This window comes from Tauraco erythrolophus, chromosome 17 (assembly GCF_009769465.1).
Source record: "Tauraco erythrolophus isolate bTauEry1 chromosome 17, bTauEry1.pri, whole genome shotgun sequence".
NCBI lineage: Eukaryota > Metazoa > Chordata > Aves > Musophagiformes > Musophagidae > Tauraco > Tauraco erythrolophus.
This window is the reverse complement of record NC_141481.1, coordinates 1,196,290-1,219,774: the sequence shown is the minus strand read 5'-3', so window position 1 is coordinate 1,219,774 and position 23,485 is coordinate 1,196,290. Positions and strand designations below refer to the sequence as shown.

At 36.8% G+C, this 23,485-nt stretch overlaps 1 protein-coding gene across 8 annotated transcripts in view; it reads right to left on the bottom strand.

The window, feature by feature from the left end:
- RBFOX1 (RNA binding fox-1 homolog 1) overlaps nucleotides 1–23,485 on the bottom strand; it is a 284,067-nt gene that overhangs the window by 144,535 nt on the left and 116,047 nt on the right. Inside the window, exon 1 of one of the 8 annotated variants that reach the window (XM_086622423.1) lies at nucleotides 542–574. The exons of the other annotated variants lie outside the window; for them this stretch is intronic. Coding sequence (XP_086478549.1) covers nucleotides 542–574 — 33 coding nt within the window. Of the gene's footprint in view, nucleotides 1–541; nucleotides 575–23,485 lie in introns of those variants that run through there. 8 annotated transcript variants of the gene reach the window in all.

Sequence of the window (23,485 nt, the reverse complement as noted above, 5' to 3'; positions counted from 1 at the left end):
AATTAAGAAATGCATGAAAAGTGTCAAAACATAATAAAGCAAGCTTGTTATGTTTGTACACAAAAGCCAGAGCACAGAAAACATTATTTATGCAGTGTTCCTTTTTAAAAACACATTTGCAGCATAAGAATGTATTCAATGAAAACCTTTCTGCTTGCCTGCATTTTAAAGTCTAACTAACAGTTTATTGTTTGTTTTACTCTATTTTCTGTTTGGTGTGTTTTGTTTCTTTGGCAAGAGATATTTCACATTTAGAGAAAGCCTCTCATACTGTAGTTAAATGAGCCAAACTGCATCACATCCTTAGGGCACGGAAACAAAGAAGAAAAATGCAACATTACTCTGTAAACCTGCTGGTTATAAGAAGAGCTCTGTTAGATATATCAAGCACAGCAGAGATACATAATCACCACCGTAGTTTGCTCTCCTTCAGATTTAAGCAACAAAACACGTATTAGAAGTCTTGCGTGCAGCTGGTTATAAGAAATGCCCTAGCTTGACTAAAATCAAAAGTTTCAAGCGAAAATAAAAGTGAAAATACCTGCTGTACCATCCCGCTCCCTTTATTCTCCATAAACTTAGCAGCTGCTCTAGTCCCAGGCCATACAGCATCTGCCCAAAGCAAGCATCAATTATGGATGAGGGCGTGTGAGCAATGTAATGTGTGCACGAGTGTGGCTGATCGGGGTGTTGAAGGAGGGGGAGCTAACGCAAGGCTTACTGACCTCCCTCTCAACATCTGACTGCTCCCAAAACCTAATCCAGATGGGACTCTTTCAGCTCGCCGGGCCTCGCCCCATCAATCACAGCAGGCCACTCCTCTGTCTCCTGCTACCAGTTATAGAGTGCACCACTGAGCAGATGATTACACACAGAAGAAGAAAAAACACAGCTTGACTACATTAATAGCTGTTTAAAAAACATTAGAAATGCTACTATGTAAGTTGCCAGAAGCTGAAGGTTTTTGTTTTAAAATTAAGACAGCTGTATTCAAAGCTACAAAACCCCCTAAACTTCCAGTGCTTTGGCTTTTTGATAGCTACAATGAACAGCAACGTGTTCTGAACAGCATTTCTACGTGATTAATTCATCCTACATGTGGCAGAGTTAATACCAGCAAGATTTCTATTTTAAAATTGCTGAACTCCACAAGTAAACCATCAATATTGAAGTAGCCTGGTTTAGATTAAATGTACTTTATCCTTCCATACAAATGAAATATTGTTTCCTTTTTTGTTTCATTTCATGACATCCCTCTTGCTTAGCAGGGGAAATATTTCAGAAATGCTTCCAACATTTAGTTCGGTGAGGCACTTTAAGCAACTTCATGCTTCACTATTAAAGGAACTTTCCCAGATGCTCTGGAGGTAGTTTTAATATGATTAAACGTCTAATTAAATCATACAATAAAGAGAAAAAAAAAAAAAAAACCCACCTAAGAAGATACAGACAGCCCCAAAGAATGTAAGTTTACTGCAACTCTGTCGCAGACTGCCTACAGATACAAGAATTCAGAAACAGGGTAGACATTCCAAGCAGCATGGGAATTATTCTTACAAATGCTCAAGTTCTACGGAGTGGGCAGAACAGCAGATAAATAGCCATCAATTCATCATCAAACTTATATTCCGGCTAAAATATATTGGATTTCTTTAAAGCGGCAGTGTAATTCTTCCAGATTTGTTGCTGGCACTCCCCAATTAATGATAATAAAAGCAGCCACTTCAAATTTTTCAGAAGGAATCAGACATCCAACCACACTGGACCGATAATCACAACTGACTGACTCTGCGAGCTTTCTCTGTTGTAGCTTAATTATCTGACCAGGCTACTTGACTCAGATCATTTGCTTCTGCAATCATACAAAATGAATTCTCCAGCCACCACTCTTTTTTGGAACCTTCAGTACAGAGCCAAATTCAGATTCCTTTTAAAAAACAATCTCATTCCAAAAGTAGAGTATCCTCAAAAGCAAGAAAGATAACGCAAAGTATTTTTTTTTAGAGAGCATAGAGGAAAAAGGTAATAGTAAGTAAGCAAAAGAGAATTTCTTCACTACCTTAGCAAGAAAGCATCATCTCTTTACTCCCATTACAGAGAAATGTTTAATTTTGGTCCTTTTCACGTATCACATACTGTATTCCAGTAAAAGTCCATGCTACATAAAAGTTACTGCTACATAAACATTTGAAAATGAAATGTTCATTTTGTGTCAGTGTCTGAAGTATGGAACAGACTAACCGAGGAAACATCACCGTACCCTGCAAAGTAGGGAGGTTATATGCATTTACTAACGTTTAACAGAAGGCGGCAAACAAAACCAAAAACTAAATCCTAGTCTGAATCCCTGCCTGCATTCAAGACCACATAGTATTATGAATGTGTGGATGCCGAGAAGAAAGTATTCCCTCTGTTACCTTCATTCTTTCCAATTGTCACTGCTGAAACTTTCTACTCCTTTTATGACGCTATGATTTATTACACTAGCTTTCCTTGTCCTACAGGACAATTCTTTCTCCTGCTATTTCCAATGGCCCAAATGGACATGACTGTCATACTGATTTGTTTTGCTTCCACATTACCACCTAAATCTTTCTTCTTTTTAAACTTAAATTCCCTGCCAGTCCCTCACTTTCTCCAGCTCTGACTCTTAGGCATTTTATACAGGTCTTTTCAAATACAGCTCAACCTTCTGCTCCATCAACCAATACTTGCCTTTTTTAAATACGTAGGAAGATTTTTACATCACATTTTGAAAACACGACTCTCCAAAATTGCCTGAAGACTCACATAGCAAGAGAATCCAGAGTATTCAGCAGGTGTATCACAATTAATTTTCACAATGAGAATTGATTCTTAAAGCATTTCAAAAGAAAGGTATAAAAGGAGCTTGTCCTTTTCCACAAGTCAATATAGGAAAGTACAGCTAATCTTATTTCACACCCATACTGGAGCATACCGAAGATGATGCAGCACTCTTGCACTCAAATAGAAGAGGAGGGAAAAAAATAATGAAAAGAAAAAAAGGATTGGACTGTCAACACACAAGGTGTATAAAGAGCTGTCTGGATTGCTGGCCTTTAAAGAGAGTAGCAGTCAACATTTAGAAGTTTGTTGGTCAGCTATGAGTGTCATCCCTTGGGCATCAAGACCAAGTCCGAAACTGTTGAACATCTTCATAAAAGACTTGTATGAAGTGTTAGAATGCAAGTTCACACATGACAGCAAATAGGGGGTCTTGAGAAGCTGGAAGAACGAGCTGACAAGAACCTGATAGAAGTCCTGCTCTTAAGACAGAACTCCTCTATGCACTGGTACACGCTGTGGACTGACTGGTGAGGGAGCAGCTCCGTAGAAAAAGACCCATGAGACTCCTGGTGAACAGTAAGTTAAGTACAAATCAGCAGTTTGCCTTCGAGGCAATAAAGGCTAATTGCATAGTGGGCTGCATTAGCAAAGGATAGTCAGTGGTGGAAGAAAGAGGTCATTCCTCCCTGCAGAGCACTTGTAAGAACATCTGGAACACTGTGTCCAGTCTGGAGTCTCCCTGGACAGGAGATTTATTTGCAAACTGGAGAGTCCAGTGGTGGGTTGCTAAGACAGCTGGAGGGCTAGAGCATGACACATGAGGAGAGGCTGAGGGAGCTGGTTTAGCACAGCCTGCAGAGGGGAGGGCTAACAGACAACTTAACTGCACTTTTCCAACTTGGTGGATGGTTACAGAGACAGAATGAGACCCTTCTCAGAGGTACGGCATGAAAGAACAAGAAGCAACAGTCAAAAGTTGCAGAAAGCTAAATTCTGGTTGGCTATAAAGAGTAAAATAATGAAGGTGAGGGATGTTAAGCACAGGAACATGTTGCTCAGAGAGGTTGTAGCATCTTGGAGACTTTCAAAACTCAACTGGACAAGCCCTTGAGCAACCTGATCTGTGTAGCTACCCCTGATTTAACAAGGCTGTTGAGATTAGAAAGCCTCTGAAGTTCCCTTCCGACCTAAATTGTTCTATGATTCCATGTGGTTTCAACAGTAGCAGAATAGCTTCAAAATGGATTTTATACTTTTATCCTATTTGATTACTTTCCTCATAAAGGATTTACTGACAAGAAAGAGACTAGCAACAATTTCTAGTCTGCTTTCTCACCTCAATAAATGATATCTCAATTCTTTGAGATGGATTTGGAACGCTTTCTTAAAAAAATATATTACATTTTTTAAATCCACAACTAGAGCAGTATGAAACTAGCAATCACTATAGAGCATGCAAGACAACAATAGTTTCACAAACAAGGCAAATTAACGTTGTGAACTATGACATATCTTAATTTTCTGCCAAATGTCACCATTTTCATCACATGTAGAAGAAAACTACCTTGACAACCACATCTCCATAAAAAGGAATATAAAGGCCTCTAAAACAATAATTTTATCTGTAATTTTTATACTGGAATGAAATTTTATTCTATTTCACATATTAATCTATTGAAAATCACTGCCATCTCCTAAAGCTGAATCGTAGTAAAGCTAATATGTTAATTGTTGCACAAAGTTATTCTCAATTTACAGATGCTGCCTCATCCAGGTATATTTATGAACTGCTTTTTCAGTTGGTTTTCTAATGGGCACATCACAAAATATAGTAATGTACTTACCAGCTTTGTTAACTATAGAAAGCGGTGAACCTACAGTCATGTGCAGAGACAAGTTTGAAGGCCATTTCTTCTGGAGAAACCACATCACAGTTTCATGAGTACGTAATTAGTTATTTTTCATGTACAAATGATTTTTATATTAAAAAAAAATACTAGGCAGAACGAGTGATATGTGTCACAAGCACTACACACAGACAACCAAGAAAACAGAACCGTACACAGGCACAGTGTTTTCAGTGTCCAGCCTAGCAGACTTCTGGCTGCTTCACAAAAGCACCACTGAAGTTACTGCATCAAAACACGGCTTGCCCTGGGTATTCAGCTTTGCAGTGTAACAAGGCTACGGGACAGAGCGCCGTTACACAAGACGACTGAAGGGCAGCAGCAGTTACCTGAGTGCAAAGGAGCACGCCATCTCTTTGAACTGAACACTTCGAACGACCTCTTCTAACCAGGGACACAATCTTTCACTGATGAGCTGTGATTTAGCCTCAGAAAAGAAAGGGGACATTTCTCTTCATAATCCCTCGTGCTGAATCATTTTCTAAGGCAGTACAGCCACCACCACAGTTCATCCATTATGTGTGAAACAGGTCCAAGTTTCAATATCGCAAATGGGACACTCATTACTTGACTCTACCAAAATAAAACAAGGAACATAGCCAGCCAGTAAGTGAAATGAGACTGTAATTCCATAAGTTGTCTTAAGCAGCAAAGCTGAATGAAGATCATACCTCCTTAGCTCTATGTTAGCAACATCAAAGCATACAGGGCTGCTTTTTAAGCCAGGTCAAGCAACAATGATTACCATAAATCTGTCTCCATCGAACTAGTGGGAGTTGGCTTGTTTTCTTTTACTTTGTTTAAATCAGGTAAATTGAAGAGTTTGCTCTATGTAGTCAGCTCCATAAAGACAACAATGTGATTGAGTTAGGGAATTTGGAGGAAGACCAGAAAGATAAGCAACAGAGTTAAGAAATTTGGCTTCAGGAAAAGAGACTTCAGCTTATCCAGGGAATTGTTAGGAATCCTTGAGGTTCACCCATGAGAGAAAACGGTCCAGGGTAGCTGCCTGAGTGATTGAGCCATTGATTAAAGAGAACTTCAGCATGTAGGAATAAACCATCCGTTACGAAGGAAGATACTTAGCAGAAGGCCTACATGGCTAAGCAGAAAATTTCTCAAAGAGGAAAGACACAAAAAGGGAGCATACAAGCAATGGAATCAAGGCTTGGAAACAAAAGAGAAGCATAAAAGTATTGCTCAGGTACTTGAGGACAAAATGTGGAAGGTTTTTTCATCCAGCCTCACTGGAACTAAAATTAGTGAAGACGTTAAGGGTGGTAGGAAAGGATTCTACACACCAGGTCTGCTTGTTGCAAAAGAAAGTTAAGGGAAAATGTTGACACAGGGAAGAGATAGCCTTGTCATGCTAAAGTCATCATAATATAATGAAGTACTTCATGTCTTCTTTGTTTCCAGTAAAGTCTCATCCTAAATCATCGCACCCAAATCATGGATAGCATGGGAAGCAAAGGAGAGGAACAATGAACAATGGAGATACAACAGGTTAGGGACCACATAGTGAAGCTGGATGTATTGAAATATTTGAAGCCTTAGGGCATTCAACAGAAGGTATGGAAGGAGTATATCACTGTGATCATGGGCCAGTGCCTATTAAACTATGAAGAATTATACTGACAGAGAAAGTCCCAAATGACTCAAAAAGCTAGCATTACTCTCATCTTTTAAAAAGGCAAGGAGGACGATTCGAGAAACTTCTGACCACTCAGACTCATCTCAGGCCCTGGAAAGATCATCGAGCACATCCTTTTGGAATCCATTTCCAAGTACACAAAGGAAACTTAGGTAATTTGAAATGGTCAACACGGATTTTTCAGGGGAAAAACGCACTTGATCAACCTAGTTGCCTTCAAAAAACAAAACCAACTGGCTACATGGGCAAAGTTAAAGCACCAGATACAACCTACCTTGACTTCAATAAAGCTTTTAATGCTGTCTCCCACAGCATTCACAGTTGAGAGATAAGGAAGAAAGGGCTGGACTGTCAGATGGGTTGAAAATTGACTGGCCTGTCAGGCTCTAGGATCATTGGTTTAATGTCTGCCTCATGACAAGTAGTAAGTTGAATACTTTAGGGTCAATACTTGGTCTCACATTGTTCAACAACTTGGAGAATGATAAAGGATACATCCACAGCAAATCTGCAGATAACACTGAACTATGAAGCCTCAATACAGGGATATCTTGATAAACCTGAGGACGAGAGTGTGAATCCTTACGTAATTCAATATGGAAGAGTGCAAAGTTCTGCACCATAGTCATCATGGAATAACAGTTTGAGGAAATTAAGTTAATTGCATGTTCACTGAACCTATTTCAGTTTTAGTTTGTATATAATAAATCTATTAGAACACAGAAATATAATCTATATTACATAGTAAATGCCTTGTTATTTGCCCTTAGAAGCAGATTGTTCATAGACTATAAATCTTTTAAATTGCAAATGAAATTCTATTATTTCCTTTCTTCCCTCATAAAAAACCCCAAGCAAACCTCATCTGTGTATCGTTCATGGAGATCCCACGCAGTAATGTCCACACGTATGTGGAAATTGTACGTATTCTGCATTAGCCTGTAACTTTTCAGCAGGCAGCATTTTTGGTTTTATGTGTCCGACCTCAATACTTTGAACAAATTTGGCTGATTATTTATGAATTCAATATATCCACAAATCATAATTATTAGTTCCAAGAAATGAGAATTGTGATCTTCACATCCATAAACTTTTGATTAAAATGAAGTTATTTCAACAGAGCTGAATATAGTTTTATAGGTAAGAAATTCACCATTCTGCTGTTTTTCTTCTATAAATTTTCAGAAAAAAAATATCAAGAATATAGAAATAAACTATTTCACTATTGCTTTCAGACAATACCTATTTCCTATCTTGGTTTAATTTTAAAATTTCCATCATTTTGTTATTTATGATGGAACATAAGATGACCTGAGCTGCAATAACCAACTAACACAGCAATGCCACAGTTAAAGCAGCAGTCATTTTTTGGTACTGAAATGAAATGATGCAACATGATCTCTCATGTTATTTACTTCTAAGATTAAAATGACTACCAAAATATCATTGGGCACAAGGAAGAGACAGATTGACTTTCTGTTTCAGCTACACTTTCCTATGCTTGTTTGTCACTGAGATCATTTTTGTACTTCAGTTAATGTTTATGGTAAGATGTTGTTACAGCATTAACAAGTAACTGTTTACTCCAACAACGTTTGCCATTAGCAAACTAAGCCACAATAATGACGAAAGGTAAAATTCTTCTCTCCAATGAGATTAAAATGGTGATAAGATTTGCTTATGCAATGCAAAATATATTTCTCAACACTGCTGAATGTCACAACTGGCTGAAAATAAACAAAAATCTATTCATAGAGTGCTACAATGAATCTGCAGTTATAAAGAAAATTAACGAAATCCTCTATTGGTTCCTACAGCATTGGAAAGACTTTCACTGACTATACTGATTGGTAAGTTCTACTTTGTAAAGCTTCTGTTACTATGGAAGGAATGGCCAATTTGTCTTTGCATTTTAAATTTCCCCATCTGTAGGACAGGGACTAAAAGTGCTCTCAAGTCTGCAGAACTATATTGCTTCTTCCTGCACATCTTCTCTAGAGACTTTTTTTTTTACTAGCCCTTCTTCACAAGACTGAACATATACATATGATAGTAAATCTTGCTATAAAGCTGGCCTCTGCCATATGCCGTTGGTGCTTTACCCTGGTAAGCTTAAAAACCAATGCTTTGAAAAAACAGGTATGTAAAATAACATATATTAAAAAATATATATATTAAAATAATATAGATTGTGGGACTGGCTACAAATTACATCTCTCAGTTTACAGTTCTATTTTGTGCCTCTCTCTTTAAGCGAGGGTGGGTTGATGGAAGGAAAGGTATTTCCAAAACTGAAACAGCACTGAGAAAAACTTTGGCGTTATTTACCAGAAGCATACAGCTAATTTACAGCAACCACATCCAACAGCATTTTTGTTTATTCAGTGCAGCAGCATGTATAACAGCCACAGCATCCAAACTCTAGAATTAGTGAAAATAAGTGTCTACGTAGATGATTTTGGGAGAGAAGAATTATAGCCTGAAAACTGCTTTTAATTCACATGCCTTTTATACTAGTACATTAGATTAAATAAGATATTGAAATAGTTCAGTATTTGCTGAGTGCGCACCTAGAGATGGAGAATACAGCAAAAGTGTTAGTATCCTAGCTGCAAAAGAAATTCAGATTAGATATTGCTACACAGAAATTGATAGCCAGTAGGTATTCAATCAGAAAAGTGTTTTTTCTTTTAAATATTACAATCACATGGTACAGTACATCACTTGTGTCAAGTTAAATTTAATCATATCAGCACACTTAACCTGAATACCTACTCATATACCCACGCCAAGAGGGATTATATGAGACTTTATGAAGCCTTTTCCTTTTATTTAATATTCTGATATCTGTATAGAGCAATTTTGATATGTATTATACCCTCAAACTAATCTATTCCATTGTCTTTTTAATACACATCCAGTATATGCCTGAACTCATAGTTACAGTACAATTTGTACTGTCAATTACTTATGTTCTTCTGAAGTCTGTCTGTGTAAAAGGAAAGACTTTCCTTGAAGCAGCAATAGGTATAATGAGAGTGTTGCTAATTTTCATGAGAGTAAAGCAGCATCATCTGCTTTCTACTGGTTAAGAGGACATCTAAAATGCAACAATAATTTGAGCTCACTAATGCTTATAGATTTTTGTCAGACTTAGCAAAATCAGGTATGTGAAAAATTGTGCTTCAGAAAAGGTGTTTGAGCAAGGCAACACAGAAACTTGATAGGCTTTTACTGAAATGTGCTTTTTCTACATATGTTTAATGGCTTATCTGTGCAACAATGAAAAATGATCATTATTTAATCCATCAGAAATAAACCAGTTTTCAGCTGCCAGAGACTAAATACTACAACAACAACAAAAGTAGAAAACATGAATTATATTCTGGGAAAGTAACCAAAACTGTTAAGTGGTACATATGTCATGCATGCACTTGGGCAGACTCAGTCTACCTTCTAATACATGAAGACTGTATGAATAGAATTTAGGCTCCAAAATAGGAACCTAAAAGGCAGAAGTCTACCTCTACAAATTTACTGAGTTTATTTTGCCAAACCTTTTAGTGAATTCTCTTCTCATTCAGATCCTTGTTTAGTTTTCCCTATCTTTTAAACCTCCCTCTGTCTCCCTCTGTCTTCTTTATATTCTCCTTCTGTATTACTTCCTCTGCATCCTCTTTCTACACCTGCAAAAATCTGATTCTCCCATTTAATATTTATTGCACCAATCAAGAGTACAGTAGATGCAAAATGCTGATTGACATGGTAAGACAGTAACTATGCGTAAGCATGGACATGAGAAGCAATGGATGACCTTCATATATGCACCTCAACTTTCATGCAAAATATCTTACTTAATTGTGAACTATTCTGAGTAGAAATCTGAGGCTACAGGACTACTACAACTTGGAGAATTTTTCATCTGCTCCCATTTACTCTAAACACCATTGTAGCCAATTATCCAGGATCTGGATGACGAAAAGATATCTTGGAATTTGACACAACTATGGCACTTTCCATTTGCTTGTTGATGAAGTGGTAGGATATTAACCACCTTGTATAAATAACCACAAAGGGTTCGCTGCTCATCATGTGACTTCATGTACTAACAAAAAGTTTCAATGTTTAAAATGGATTCTTAAATTATACAACTACGAATATTTCCACTGCCAACAGTTGTGTAGTAGAACAAAAAAAAAACCCACAACACAGCAGCCAAAAAGCAACAAAGCAGTGAGCTAATTTAAATTAACAAAAGCTGAAAAAATAGATTCAAATTCTCCAGTAAAGAGCTCTGCAGTGACTAATAGCATCAATTAAGAAAGGCAATGCACACGAAATTCAATTTTAGTGACATGCACACACATGTACATATACATGTTCATAGTATCAAACTAAGAACCAAATTCAATGGGGATTTATGAAGCATAGTACATTGAACTGAAAATGTTGTTTGCTAATAAGAATTGTAAAATAAATTTTTCAAATTATTATTTTAACTTCATTTTAGTAACAAAGATTGAACACCAGTAAATAACCTGAACTCAAGACCTCTCACACACTTCAGAAGCAAACAAATTATGATATAAAATATTTCCAATTAAACAGCACATGTGACTAACTCAAACAACATAGGCAGTACATATTGTAAAAGTCTCTATTGGTCTATGCAGAAAAGTGAGAGTGAAGGTGAAGATACCATGAACTTAAATCCTGATTTCTGCATGTCTTGGGCTTTGGTGATTTAACACCTTTTGCTTTCATTTCTTACATACATAAACCACAAATTTAAAAGCACAGTTTGCTACTAGAATATGCTGGCTGACACCTTACATTCTGTGAATCTGAAAGAGCAACATCATTGCACTATTTCACTTAAAATAATACTTAAAAATAAATAAATTAGCAAGCTACTACAAGCCCTGCACTGACCCACATAGTCCAGTCAAATGGTGGTTCCTACGGCCTTAGGTGAAGAGGGTTTTTTTTTTATTAGAATTACACAAAGCAAAAAGGCAAATAGTTTAAAACTAAAAGCAGAGCATCTACAGTCTGCACAGAATCTCAGTGAAAGTAAGCTGTCCCTTAAGCAATGCATGCAACTTCCTGATGCAAACAACTCTGTATTAATTCTGTAACTTGCAGGTCCTTAAATTCTGTTATTTGTTTCCAAGTTTTTAAAATAATTTCTGTCCTTTTTTCCGAGAATAATCTCAAGTTTCATATAGAAATCACCTGTGGTTCATCTACAAATAACACTGAGTTTTGAAATACAAATTACTTCAGAATTAGAAAAGAATAATTAATACAGCCCTAGCAAAACCCTCTACAACTGCATTTGCCAGGTATGTACCATTAGTCAGCTGCATGTTAACTGCAATCTAGAAAAAAACCTACAGAATTCACATGAAAACTAGCTTTTACATATGCTTTCAGGAGCACAAAAAATATCCACTTTATATATATCATTTATCAGAAGTAGGCGAAGATATTCCTAAGTATGTATATTTTGTACTTCCAGTTTACACAATCCAGTTAATGCAGTTAACTGTCATCAAAATAAATTTCTGAAAACCAGCAATAGAAGAAATACCAATATTTATAAATAATTATCTTCAACTAACTCTTTTTCACATATGAAACTTCTTGCCAGGAAACCTTATTGTGCAGGATCATCTCTGACAAACAGAACTGCCTCTTCCCTACAGACATTGAAACGTTTTCTCAGTCATCATGGAACCAAAAGAGGAATTTTAGATGATTTCAAGAATTTAACTAGGTAAATACAGACACTCAGAGCTTGGTCTCTAACAAGGAAGTCCCTTTCCCTGAACAACAGTTCACTAGGACCAGAAGTTCAGTAGACTCCTAACTTGTTCTATTCAAATATAATCCAAAACTTTTGCACGTTGCTGTAAATGACAAAGCGTTGAAAGTATTTGGAAGTAACGGCAATTTGTGCAGACTCTTTGCACAAGGCTGCATTTCATTTTTAGGAGATAACTACATTCCACGAAGATACTCTGATGAACTTATGTTTTCGTTTCACGTATCAGTGCTTTTGCTTGGCAGAAATCGTTGCAGCTTTCTAACTCTAAGCTACTGAATTGAGTAAGAGCAGTGAAGTAGAAGCACAGTTACAGTGCACTAAGTCTGACCTAGTTACGGAGATACTATGTTAAATTCTCGGATATGTACTGTTTTTATGAATATACTTCACTTTGTAGTCAGATGATCAGCAAGGAAATGACAACGTCCAACATGCCACCATCTGCAAGCTCAGAAGAAATGTGGGAGCTCCTTACAAGCACCTGCACTATCAGCTGGCTTGGCTATTTGGACCTCAAAAATGGTTCAATATATGCAACTCAGTTCTCCACTGAATCAGATAAAGCCTTGGCACATAACATATTTTCACTCTCTTGACCAGAGAACTGTGAGCCTCCAGCTAGAGAGTTTCTTAGAGCACCACAGTCATTTCTGCAGCGATCTGTCTGGGTACTCCTTTCACTTAACAGTGGGCTTCTGGAAAAACAAGCAAGGTAAGGAGCAATGATTCAAGAATATCCCTGCACCAGTAATCAGTAAAATATGCAATAACTTTTCTTTTTTGCAAGAACTATTCATTTTGCCAATTTATTTTCAACTGTGAGCTGAGACAACTAGATTTAGAAAAGGTCTGCACTTGTGAACTCAGAAAAACAAACATCCTTACTAGCTTAAAAAACACACATTCACTTACATGAGAAGAAAGACTGCAAAAGAATAACGACCTGAGAGATCAGGGGTGATTGGAAAATCGAAATCTGCCCAAAATCTCAACAGAAGGCATCGTAACCCTTCAAGTTATTCAAGTACACAAATAAGATTGTTTGTTATTTTACATAGATTTAAAACATTTCTTCCCTTCTGCTTAGGTTAAACAACGTTTGATCTAAAAACCAGAAAGGCTGTGCAACCATTCTATTTGCTAAAGAGTCAAGAGAGAAACGGTAAGTAGACAGCAGCAGCTAGACCAATCCTACCCCTAAGGTGACAGAGAGACAACAGGTAGGACAGCCTAGAGGGTACAGATGACGTTTTACAGATTTGCGCGCCTGCGCTACACTGAACTATCCCATTTAAACAGTAAGAAAATAGTTTTGAATTGCGTTTTAGACAACATGTATCAGCTGTGAAAAATAAAAACATACTTGGCTATGGAAGTTGGGAGTGTTTAATTACACTCTTCATGCTATGGTCCCTAGCTCAACCTCCTGCCTAAAGCTGGGTTAGTTATGTGATCACACTCAGGGCTGTATCCAGATGTTTTTAAAAATCATCAAGGTCGGAGATTGCGCAAACTCTCCCCGCAACCTGTTGCAATGCTAAACTGTCCTCATGGGGAAAGAAGTTCTTCATATCTAGTTGGAACTTCTTGTTCCAATTTATGTCTGTTGACTCTTATCCTCCCACAGTGCACCTCTGTAAAGGGACCAGCTCCATTTTCTTGATAACCTCCTTGGAGGCATTGAAAGGCTGCTGTTAGGTCATACTGGAGCTTTCTCTTCTCCAGGCTGAACAAGCACAGTTCCCTTATCCTCTCACTACACAGCACATGCTCCAGCACGTGAACATCCCGGGGATCCTCTGATAAACGTGCTTCAGTAGATCAGTACCTTGCTTGTATTGGAGAGCCCCAAACTGGGCTAAATATCTTAGATGCGATTGAACAAGTACCAGGTAAAGGGAGATAATCACTTTCCTCAATGTACTGGCTATGCTCTCGTTTATACAGCGCAGGATACTGTTGGCTTCCCCTGGTGCCAGAGCAAATATACTGTACTAACATGACTATACTAATCCAGTAGAAATTCACTGTTGGAAATGCTTCTATTACACACTGACACATGGAGATCTATTCAAATGTGAGCAGCTCAGGACTGCTCACAGGAGAGTCAATTTTGAGGGGCAAAGTACTAATGACTACATCCTCGTGCGCAAGCAGACTGACAGCACAAGAAGCTTGGATAGTCCTACCACCAGCCTCTTGGTTCCAAACAAGAAGCAGCTCTGCCATTACAGAAGTTTCAAGTTGGAATAAGAATTTCAGTAACAAGGCATTCTAGTAATAAGGAAATTGTTACTATTTCTTTCTTAAATAAAGCCCTGACCAATTTATTTTTCCTCTAAGAATCAAAAAAAGCTCTATAGCCTTTTCTCACAGCAGCCACTACGTGGCATGATCATTTTAACACCGAGATAAATAGAAGAGGGAAAGTGTAGGACAGACAGTGGGTGGAAAATGTATATTTCAAGGTAAAAGTAGATAAAGATATTACAAGCATTAGCATTTACATGGGCAGTCACATCACCCACCATAAACCAGTTATTTAATAGGTTGCTTAAGAGCTAAGAGAGCTCTTTACCCTACCTCTACCCAATTTAACACATTAGCTTGTACTAATGGTGAGCTCTCATCCAGAAATACACTGCACCTCTGCCTGTGGGTATTACCACATGATGCAAATGAAGTTGTAAAGAGAAATCAACTCATCAATCACAATCACAAGGGGACACTGAGCAATGCAAAAGGATTAGCATTTCAGCCTGGCTCAGGTCTTTCCTATCACCACTCCACTTTAATTAAATACCACCTCAAGTGCTTTATTACCATTAGACATCTCAGTGTTGAAGGCTAGCATTCTGGAATCTAAGTGCTGAAACTAATTAGAAATGAGAAAAAGAAAAACGTTCATTAAAAATTGCAGGATTCCCCAAACAGAAATGATCGACACCTTGGAATAAAGATTTGTCTTTCTGTGGATTTAGAATAACGTGTTAAATAGCTTTCATTAAGCTGAAACCTTTTCCTTTGAACCACACACCTGCCATTGTCTCATAAGTAAAGCTAGATTTAGCTGTATCTACCAAACGATTGTTAGAATTTAAAAGATTTTTGGCTTACAGTTAGCTGATAAGAGCCTTAATTCCTCTTCTCCTAACATTTGATACACTAATTTAAATTTTTTCAGACTTGGCACACTCAAGGGCTTTTTGCCTTACTTCCCTGGATATACACAAGCTAGTCATTACTATTTATGAAGGCAATGAAAGAAAACATTAAACAGTCAAAGAAATATAAATCTTACATTCTAACACAGAGAATGCAACAGCAGGATTAAAACCAAAACAAAATGGAAAAAAAAAACCTGAAGCAAATACAAAGACATTTGCAATTTAAAGCAATACAATATAGCTGAAAAGCAGTTTTCTCTTCCACTTGACTGCCAAGTGACCTGACTCAGGATTTTATGGCTTTCCCAGGAACAAGCTGATGATATCAGTAACATCTAAAATTTAGCAGTGAAATTGTAGTGTCATGAGCAAAAGTGAGAAGCAGACAGAACTTCTGATTCAAGTGATCAAGTAACCATTTTCCTAATTTTTAGCCATGTTAAAATGGAAATATAAATTTGTTTTCTAGTCAGCACTTTATTAGATGAATTTACCTTTATACAGAAGATCTGAATGAGGCCTACACATTGTTGACATCCCACTCAGCTAATTAGGGTGAGGGTTTCTTGTTCAAATTTTGTGTATGAGACAATGTCTGAGGTGATTTCTCAATGCAAACAATACTTCAAATATTAACAATAAAAAAGACCTATCGTTTTTAAAATAGAACATATATTGTTATTTGAATAATGTCCAAAACATAATACTACTGATAGTATATGAACTAATAAAAGATGAACTTAGATTTAAGTATCAGTTAAATGCTTAACACTAATGAAAACACTTTTGATTCCAAAGGAAACAGATGGCTTTAAATAGTTACTTATTTTGACATATGGAAACCAATCATTGAACTATGAAGAATCAAGCAGAAAACTCTCATTTTTAATTCATTTTGACTAACGAGAACAAAATATAAGAAAAATACAACACATATATAAAAGAATCCAGCTCTTAATCTGACTGCTTTAGTTTAAATGGTAACAGAACAAGGAAGGTTTTAAAAATATTTGTTTGAGCTACAATACTAGATTTTGTTCATAGCGTTGACTTACTTTTTGTTTTTTAAATGTATAATATTTATAGAAAATAACAGTTTGTGATGAATGTATATTTTTACATTTATCTACTACCTTGATCCCCAAAGATTATAAACTCCCCTGTAAAAAGTTATCTTGCCATGAACATGCATATAGGGGCTCTTGGAGCTTCCTTTGAAACAAAGTTGCTCTTGAAACAGGACACAAAAAACGTTCACAAACACTTAGGATTAGAGTTGACAAAAGTTTTTGTTAGAAGACAGCAAAAGAACACACTGTGAGGCAGCAACGAAGGTGTGAAAGAGCTACGCTGGTCATTTCTGAGATTGGCCAACACAGGAGAGCTCGCTCTCCTAATCTGGCAAAGCAAGTTAAAACTGTCTTAAACTGCAAATTACAGAACAATCAACACACCAGTTTTACTACTACTGTGAAAAGCATCATCTGCAGCAACATAACTGTAGCTGATGCTTTGGAAAAGTATTAAGAGCAAACGATTCTTACTCTGGTCTTATCATTTCAGTTTTCTTCAGTCAAGGATGTAGAGGTTTGCCAGCTAAATCTGTGTCAGTTTATTATTGACTTAAGTATATTCAGTACCTTAAGTGAATTAATCCAGTCTCGTTTCCACCTCAAGCAGCCTCCAACTCTCTAAAGCCGCAGCAAAAGTTCACCATTTTTGCTTCATTTCTTCCTATAAGCTTATATAACAATATACTTTAAAGGTGCCCCTGCATTCTCCTCAGCTGGTGGGCAGAATTGTACTTTCTTTAGAAGATTTTTTAGGACTCCATTTGTTAAAAGGAAAAAAAGGCTGCTTAGGCGTTTCATGATTTCTGTGCAGAACATTCCCTATGTGGGAGTGCCTCATTTGCATAGCGGCATGTGGGTAGGATTTGGACAAGCACACTGAAGGATATGACAATCAAAAACAGATATGTGGGAAATCTCTTTTAAATGTAAAAAGACCTCACCCAGGTTTCACTAACGTAGGTAAACATTACTTCTAAGGGAGAAATGAATGCATAAACTACTCATGAGGTAAAAATTGTCTTCAAGCACTGCAATTTCTGTTGCGTACCAAACTACGCCCAAGAATAATTTCTTATTTTGTCCCAGGTCTAGCACAGCAAAAATCAAGGAGAAATGGAATTTTGAACAATGTTAAAAAATTTGCATGTTATTTTTCCAGCTAATGACATGCAGAACAAGTTATAGCTGATTTCTGCCACTGACATTGTCAATTTAATAATAGATTCCTCTTTTGATGTAACTTGACTATCATTAGCATTCCAAATATAGTGAACTGTTTTGTTAATATCTCTACAGAAGAGAAAACTGAAGTAAAAATGTAAAACAGAAGGCAACCTGGGCCAGTTTCTTGTGCACAGCACTTCTCTTTAATCCATTTCTCACTGGAAACGTGTAAATCCAGATCCTTACCAGACTGGGAGACAGTAAATTACTGTTTTGTACCAATGTGAGATTACTAACCTGCAAAAAAAATTACTCTGCAGAAGCCAACATGAAAGCTTGATTTTTCAAGCAACAGATGTTTTGACGCACTCCATGGAACTGCCGTCTTCCTCTAAAACTGAGCTCACCAAAGTGACTCATGCACTTGGCTAGAAAATTGCACATTGCCACCACTTTTGAAAAAAAAAAAATGGTCAAGGAGGCTCCCGGGCCTATCTTTGCACGACATAATCCTTCACCAACCACACTGATTCTAGCGAGACTCTTTCAGTTTTCATAAACTCATCATCTGGTCCAAACTACTTTCATGTACTTTATGAGGAACAGCTTTCTTCTGTGGGACAGCAACACAAGTGCAGGACTCTCAGATGACGTCAAGAGCCAATTTGTTAAGCACTTTTTGCTGCATCTATGAGTACAATGGTATCCACAAAGCAGTGACACAGCTCTCATGTGGACACCTTTGCTCCACATCCTCTATATATTCTATTAGTTGTTAGTAAAGTGTGTACAACAATCTGGGCTTAGGCTTCTTTAGGAAGCAAACGCTCTGAAGGTTCCTTGATCAGTTTCCTTGGGTCTTTCTACCCTAAATTTAGCAAACCATACCACACAGTCTAAAAAAGTTACTCTCAATTTTTTTAATTAACAATAGGGGCTGGTGTATTTCTTCCACTTCCTCTGTGTTAGCCCAACTCGGACAATATAGACTTGCACAACTCTAAAAGGAGAGAATGAATAAGGGGATTTCTTTCTCTCTGATTTACACATGAAACAGATAAATGTCCTTCCCCTAGAAAAGGATTAATTCTGCTTTTGCAACTAACATACTGACCCTTCAAGGATCCCAGCTTATGGCTGTTTAAAAGAAGCATTGTATTACTATAGCAAAAAGCTTGTACATAAGAGATCCTTCACAGTAAGGATACCTTCCATGGGAAGGAGCACACGCTAAGCAATCCCCCTCACTCAACCTGCTCGTATTTTGGAGCAAACACTGACTCAGGTGAAATAATTATATAGGCTCACTTAAATCAATATAATGTTAAAACAACTTGTGAAGCTTCTTTCCTGTGAACATGAACCCTCAGCTTTCAAATAATCCTATACAATATTTATTATAAATTTTTTATAAAGTTTGTACTTTAAATACAGGTGCAAATCCTATGCCATCCCAAAATATAAAAATGTTTCCTTCTCCTAATTATTATAAGCCAAAGTAACATTTACAGGTAACTGCATTCACAAACAATTTCAATAAACCAAACCATAACCTAAACCTGTGGGTTCTATGTTACAAAGCAGTTCCTAACAATCTGATAAATTTTGCATGTATTTGGTATGTCATTATTACATAAAAAATGCACCACATCCATTTTATTTTAAATAAATGGACACAAGCTGATTGCTTTTTAAGGTTACCATGTTCTAAAAATAACATGTAATGGAAAAAGCAGGGGAATTAAATATGCCAGATCTTACAAATTGCTGTGACAAACAAATGGTTATCTTAATTATATGTGTGTTGTAGTTCAGTCAGGCTGCATCCTGCAGTAATGTTGGGAAGATCAGTGTTGAAACCAGAGAAAGAAAATCTCCAAGTGTTTGAAAAAGTGACCAACCTATTCCATTTCTTATTATTACTACCTCACCAAAAATTGCCAGCCAGGTAAAAATAAATAAAACAAACAAATCCCAAATCAACAACAACAACAAACCACCACAAACCAAAATCACCTTTCTACAAGGAAAACACCAAACAAACGTCAAAGGTGTGGTCAGATGTCATTTTCCAGATTAACCTGAAAGTACTGAAGACCTTTCAGGCCTTTTTGTTCTCTGCTGTGCAATGCTAACATCAGTTCAAGACCAGTACAACCATGCAATCTTTTAAGTGCCAGAACACTCCCTCATAAGCTTCTGTGACAAAAAAAAAGTAGTAATATATCAAACTTTTCTATCAGCAACTTAAAACTAAGGCTTTGCCTTGGTGCAGATGAAGAACACTCCCACCTTTCTTCCTGGCAGCTCTGCTGTAAATATAAACTGCTACACTTCAGCCCATCTATAGATGAGCTATAATAATGTCTATAGTTTATAGAGTGAGCCTGAGCTGCCGGTCCTAATCATTTCATTTTATTTCATTCCATAGTCATTAACATACAGGTTTAGTGGAGAAGTCGTTTAATTGTTCAGTCAAATAGTGGATTTCAATTTACCGTTAAGTCAGTGACATTAAGAAATACCCCTGCCTAGTCCACACAACAGAAAATTAATAATAAAATGATGCTCACTTCACAAATGCAAGAGATGTATAAATACAGCATCAAATGATTCATCTGAAAAAAAACATCAATGACACAAAGAGACATGTAAAAACAAAGCGAAAGGTACCTCTATGGCTTTTAATTCTAAAATAGGTTTGCACTGCATTTATCTGCTACAATGGCTCTAAAAGGCAGACGTCTGTGAATTTTATAACAGATTTAACAACATGACTGCGGTGTATCGTTAAAAATCAAACCTACCTGCCTTTTTATGCAAATGCAACATTAAAGGCTCCTTCCTCAAAGATACTCCCTACCCCCTAATATACCCTATATCTGGTGCTTCAGCTAGACTTTAAAACTTCCTTCATGTCATACATGCAGCAGGAAAGTAGGATGTCACAAAAGAGAGAATTGTAGTAGATCTAAGATAAAAGTTTAAGCTATTTGCTTATTACAAATCCTTGAGTGGGAATTTGGCCTCTTTTTATTCAGAGACTTAAAGTTTTGCCTTTAAAACATCTGCTCTAAGAGCATCCACCATAATAGTGACTCAGCTTGCATTTCTTATGTATGTGCTCACAGGACCCATACACACAGTGTGAGGAACAGTAATGATGGAGTCCTCTTCTTCCCAGCTTAATTACTATTGGGCCTATCGCTAATTTTCGGCACAGGTCTACATTATACAGTACAGAAAGTAACAGTGAGTTCTTCTCAGAAAGCAAATAAGGAGTTAGTTAACATTGCAAACTAATCTGCAGCTAAATGCAAATTAACTAAAGATAAAAACTATTACAAATGACATTCAAGAAGACACAGATGATTCGCAAGAGATAAACACGCAACATATCTCAGAGAAAAATCCCAGTTTTCACAAACTGATTCACACAGCTTCAGATAAACCATAAAGCACCAAGATGTTGAACAAGGGTTCCTCAAGAGCTTCTCTCTCCAGAAAAAGTAAGACTGTAGTACTGATTAAACGCTCCCAAAGGAAGATCCTTATTTCCTGTTACGAAAAGGATGCAAGGGCAAGAACAATAGATAACCACAGATAACCAGAAACCCCTGTTGCTTGATTCAGTGCCTCTATAAAAAACTAAACTCTCGAATCTAAAACCAGTATCTGGTGGGGGGGAAAAAAAAAAAAAGAAAAAGATTACTATTTCTCAAAGAAAGGACAAAATCAATAGGGAGAGACTATGACATGCCATTGCTTGTTTTAGTCAACTCAGTCACTTTTAGTTTAAATACAAAGTTTAACTCACAAAAGTTTAAATATTTTTTTTTTTTAAATTTGAAAGTATCACACCCGATCATCACCTTCCACTTTTGGACTATGAAAAGCAGACAGAGAAGACAGAACAAAAATTTAGAAGGGTTGCTCATTCATGATCTTTCAAGTCTGCATGTGCTACTGATACACAACATCAGGCAGGAACAGAAGTACCCAGGGAAATCTCTGCTTCTGCTTTCTTTTCCTTAGAAAAATGTAACTATTTCTACAATTGCATACATCCCAATACAGCAACTCTAAATTAAATTATTTCTTAATAAACTATTTTTTGCAGTGTCTATGTTTTATAAATAAGCACTAACCACTTAAGACATTTTGTGTAGTTTTTCTAAATTCTTTTTGCTAATGTTGTGATTTTAGGGATGATCTGTTTAAATCTACCAGAGTAAATTACTTTAATCTTGTGAAGATGACAAATACTAATATTTTACTTTATGCATATTGCAGATGTCTTTCCAGTAGTATTTTTTTTTCACTAATATTTTGTCACTTTACGAGAACCCCTTTTTTTGTGACTGATTTTGGCTATCTGCCACATGCAGCACGGCTTTAAACATGCAGGGCATTCTCAGCTGGTCTGGATTCTCAAAAATACCCCCTGAAATTAAGTTTGTAAAACTCAGTATTTTGATGTTGTCAGAATATAGGTTTGACATTTTTAATATAGGAAAATAATACTAATTTGTTATTATCGAAAAGCAGACAACAGATAAGCAATAAAAGGGAAGACACACACACACCAACAAATAAATTCACAGTTTCATCACATTTTTTGGAACTCTCCTGTGGTCTGGTCTATTTAGCAACTGCGAAGCCTAAACTGTATACACTCCTCTTAAAAAAATTTTCAGCAACTGAAGTACATATTCATTTTAAATTCCGATCTCTTGCTGGTATAAGCACTGTTTGGAAAAGAAAGGTTATCCTCCCGGTCCTGCTCTGTCACATATACAAAAAATGGTATGGATTGGTCTCAAGCAGAGGCCAAAAGAATTAAAACAAGCCCCTGCAAACTTGACTCGCATGTAACTGCTGCCATCTTAATAAGGTGAGAGCAGCTTTTAAATCCCAGGCAGATTCAGAAGCTGCAGCCCAGTCCCTGCCATATGGAGACAGCCTGGAATCTGTCAAGTTCACTTAGTGAATTTTATCTTTGGGGAGTCAGTCAGGCAAGCTAGATCAGAATAAACAGGATGCTGTTGAGATCTGGAGGCTAATGCTGGTATAGGCTGGACTACTGAACCAAAAAAAAAAAAAAACCAGTTTTAAATAAACATGAAAAATTAAAAATAACTAAAGCTGTATAGGAACAAACAACTACATGTGATTTTTACTAGGCTCTGAAAGATACTGTTCTCTCTCTGACTTCAGGAATTAGACTCAATTTATTTCCATTATTCCTGTATAGTAAGATATAACAACATTTAATGCTTTATATCAGCTTTAAATATTGATAATTTAAAATACCTTATCTAAATGATGTGCACAGTTATATAACCTTTTTCACAGTTGTTCAGGAAACATAACAGTAAGAGCAAGTATTGACATGTTCATATGGTCTACATGCAAGTCCAAGCTGCTTCTTCATGCTTCAATAGAAAGAGACAAAAATCTGGGGTCTCCAAACCTATCAGATTCTGTTCTGATGGATGGGATAAGATAGACTTTGTTGTGCTCTGGGTAAAAGCCAGAATGTTAAATCTAATCTTCTGCACATGCTTTTACTGATATTCAGCATAAAAATAAGCCTTATCCATTTTTATTAGTCGATCTGAGCCAGAACCAATTCTTTTGATGTCACCTAGCTTATAAAATGCAGCACTATAAGCAAGGGAGGTTTTAAAATGCTTCATAGACTTTATCCATTATATTAATGGGCTTCAAATTGCAATCTGTGGAGCACTTTCTGATGCTGATCCACAGGCAGCTGGCCAGTCACCTGGAGCTGGCTCCTCTCCTTGTTTCCCTCTGCTTATGCACTATAAAAGACAGAGCTCAAAATGGGCAAACAAAAAAAGACATAATGCCATTTTTAA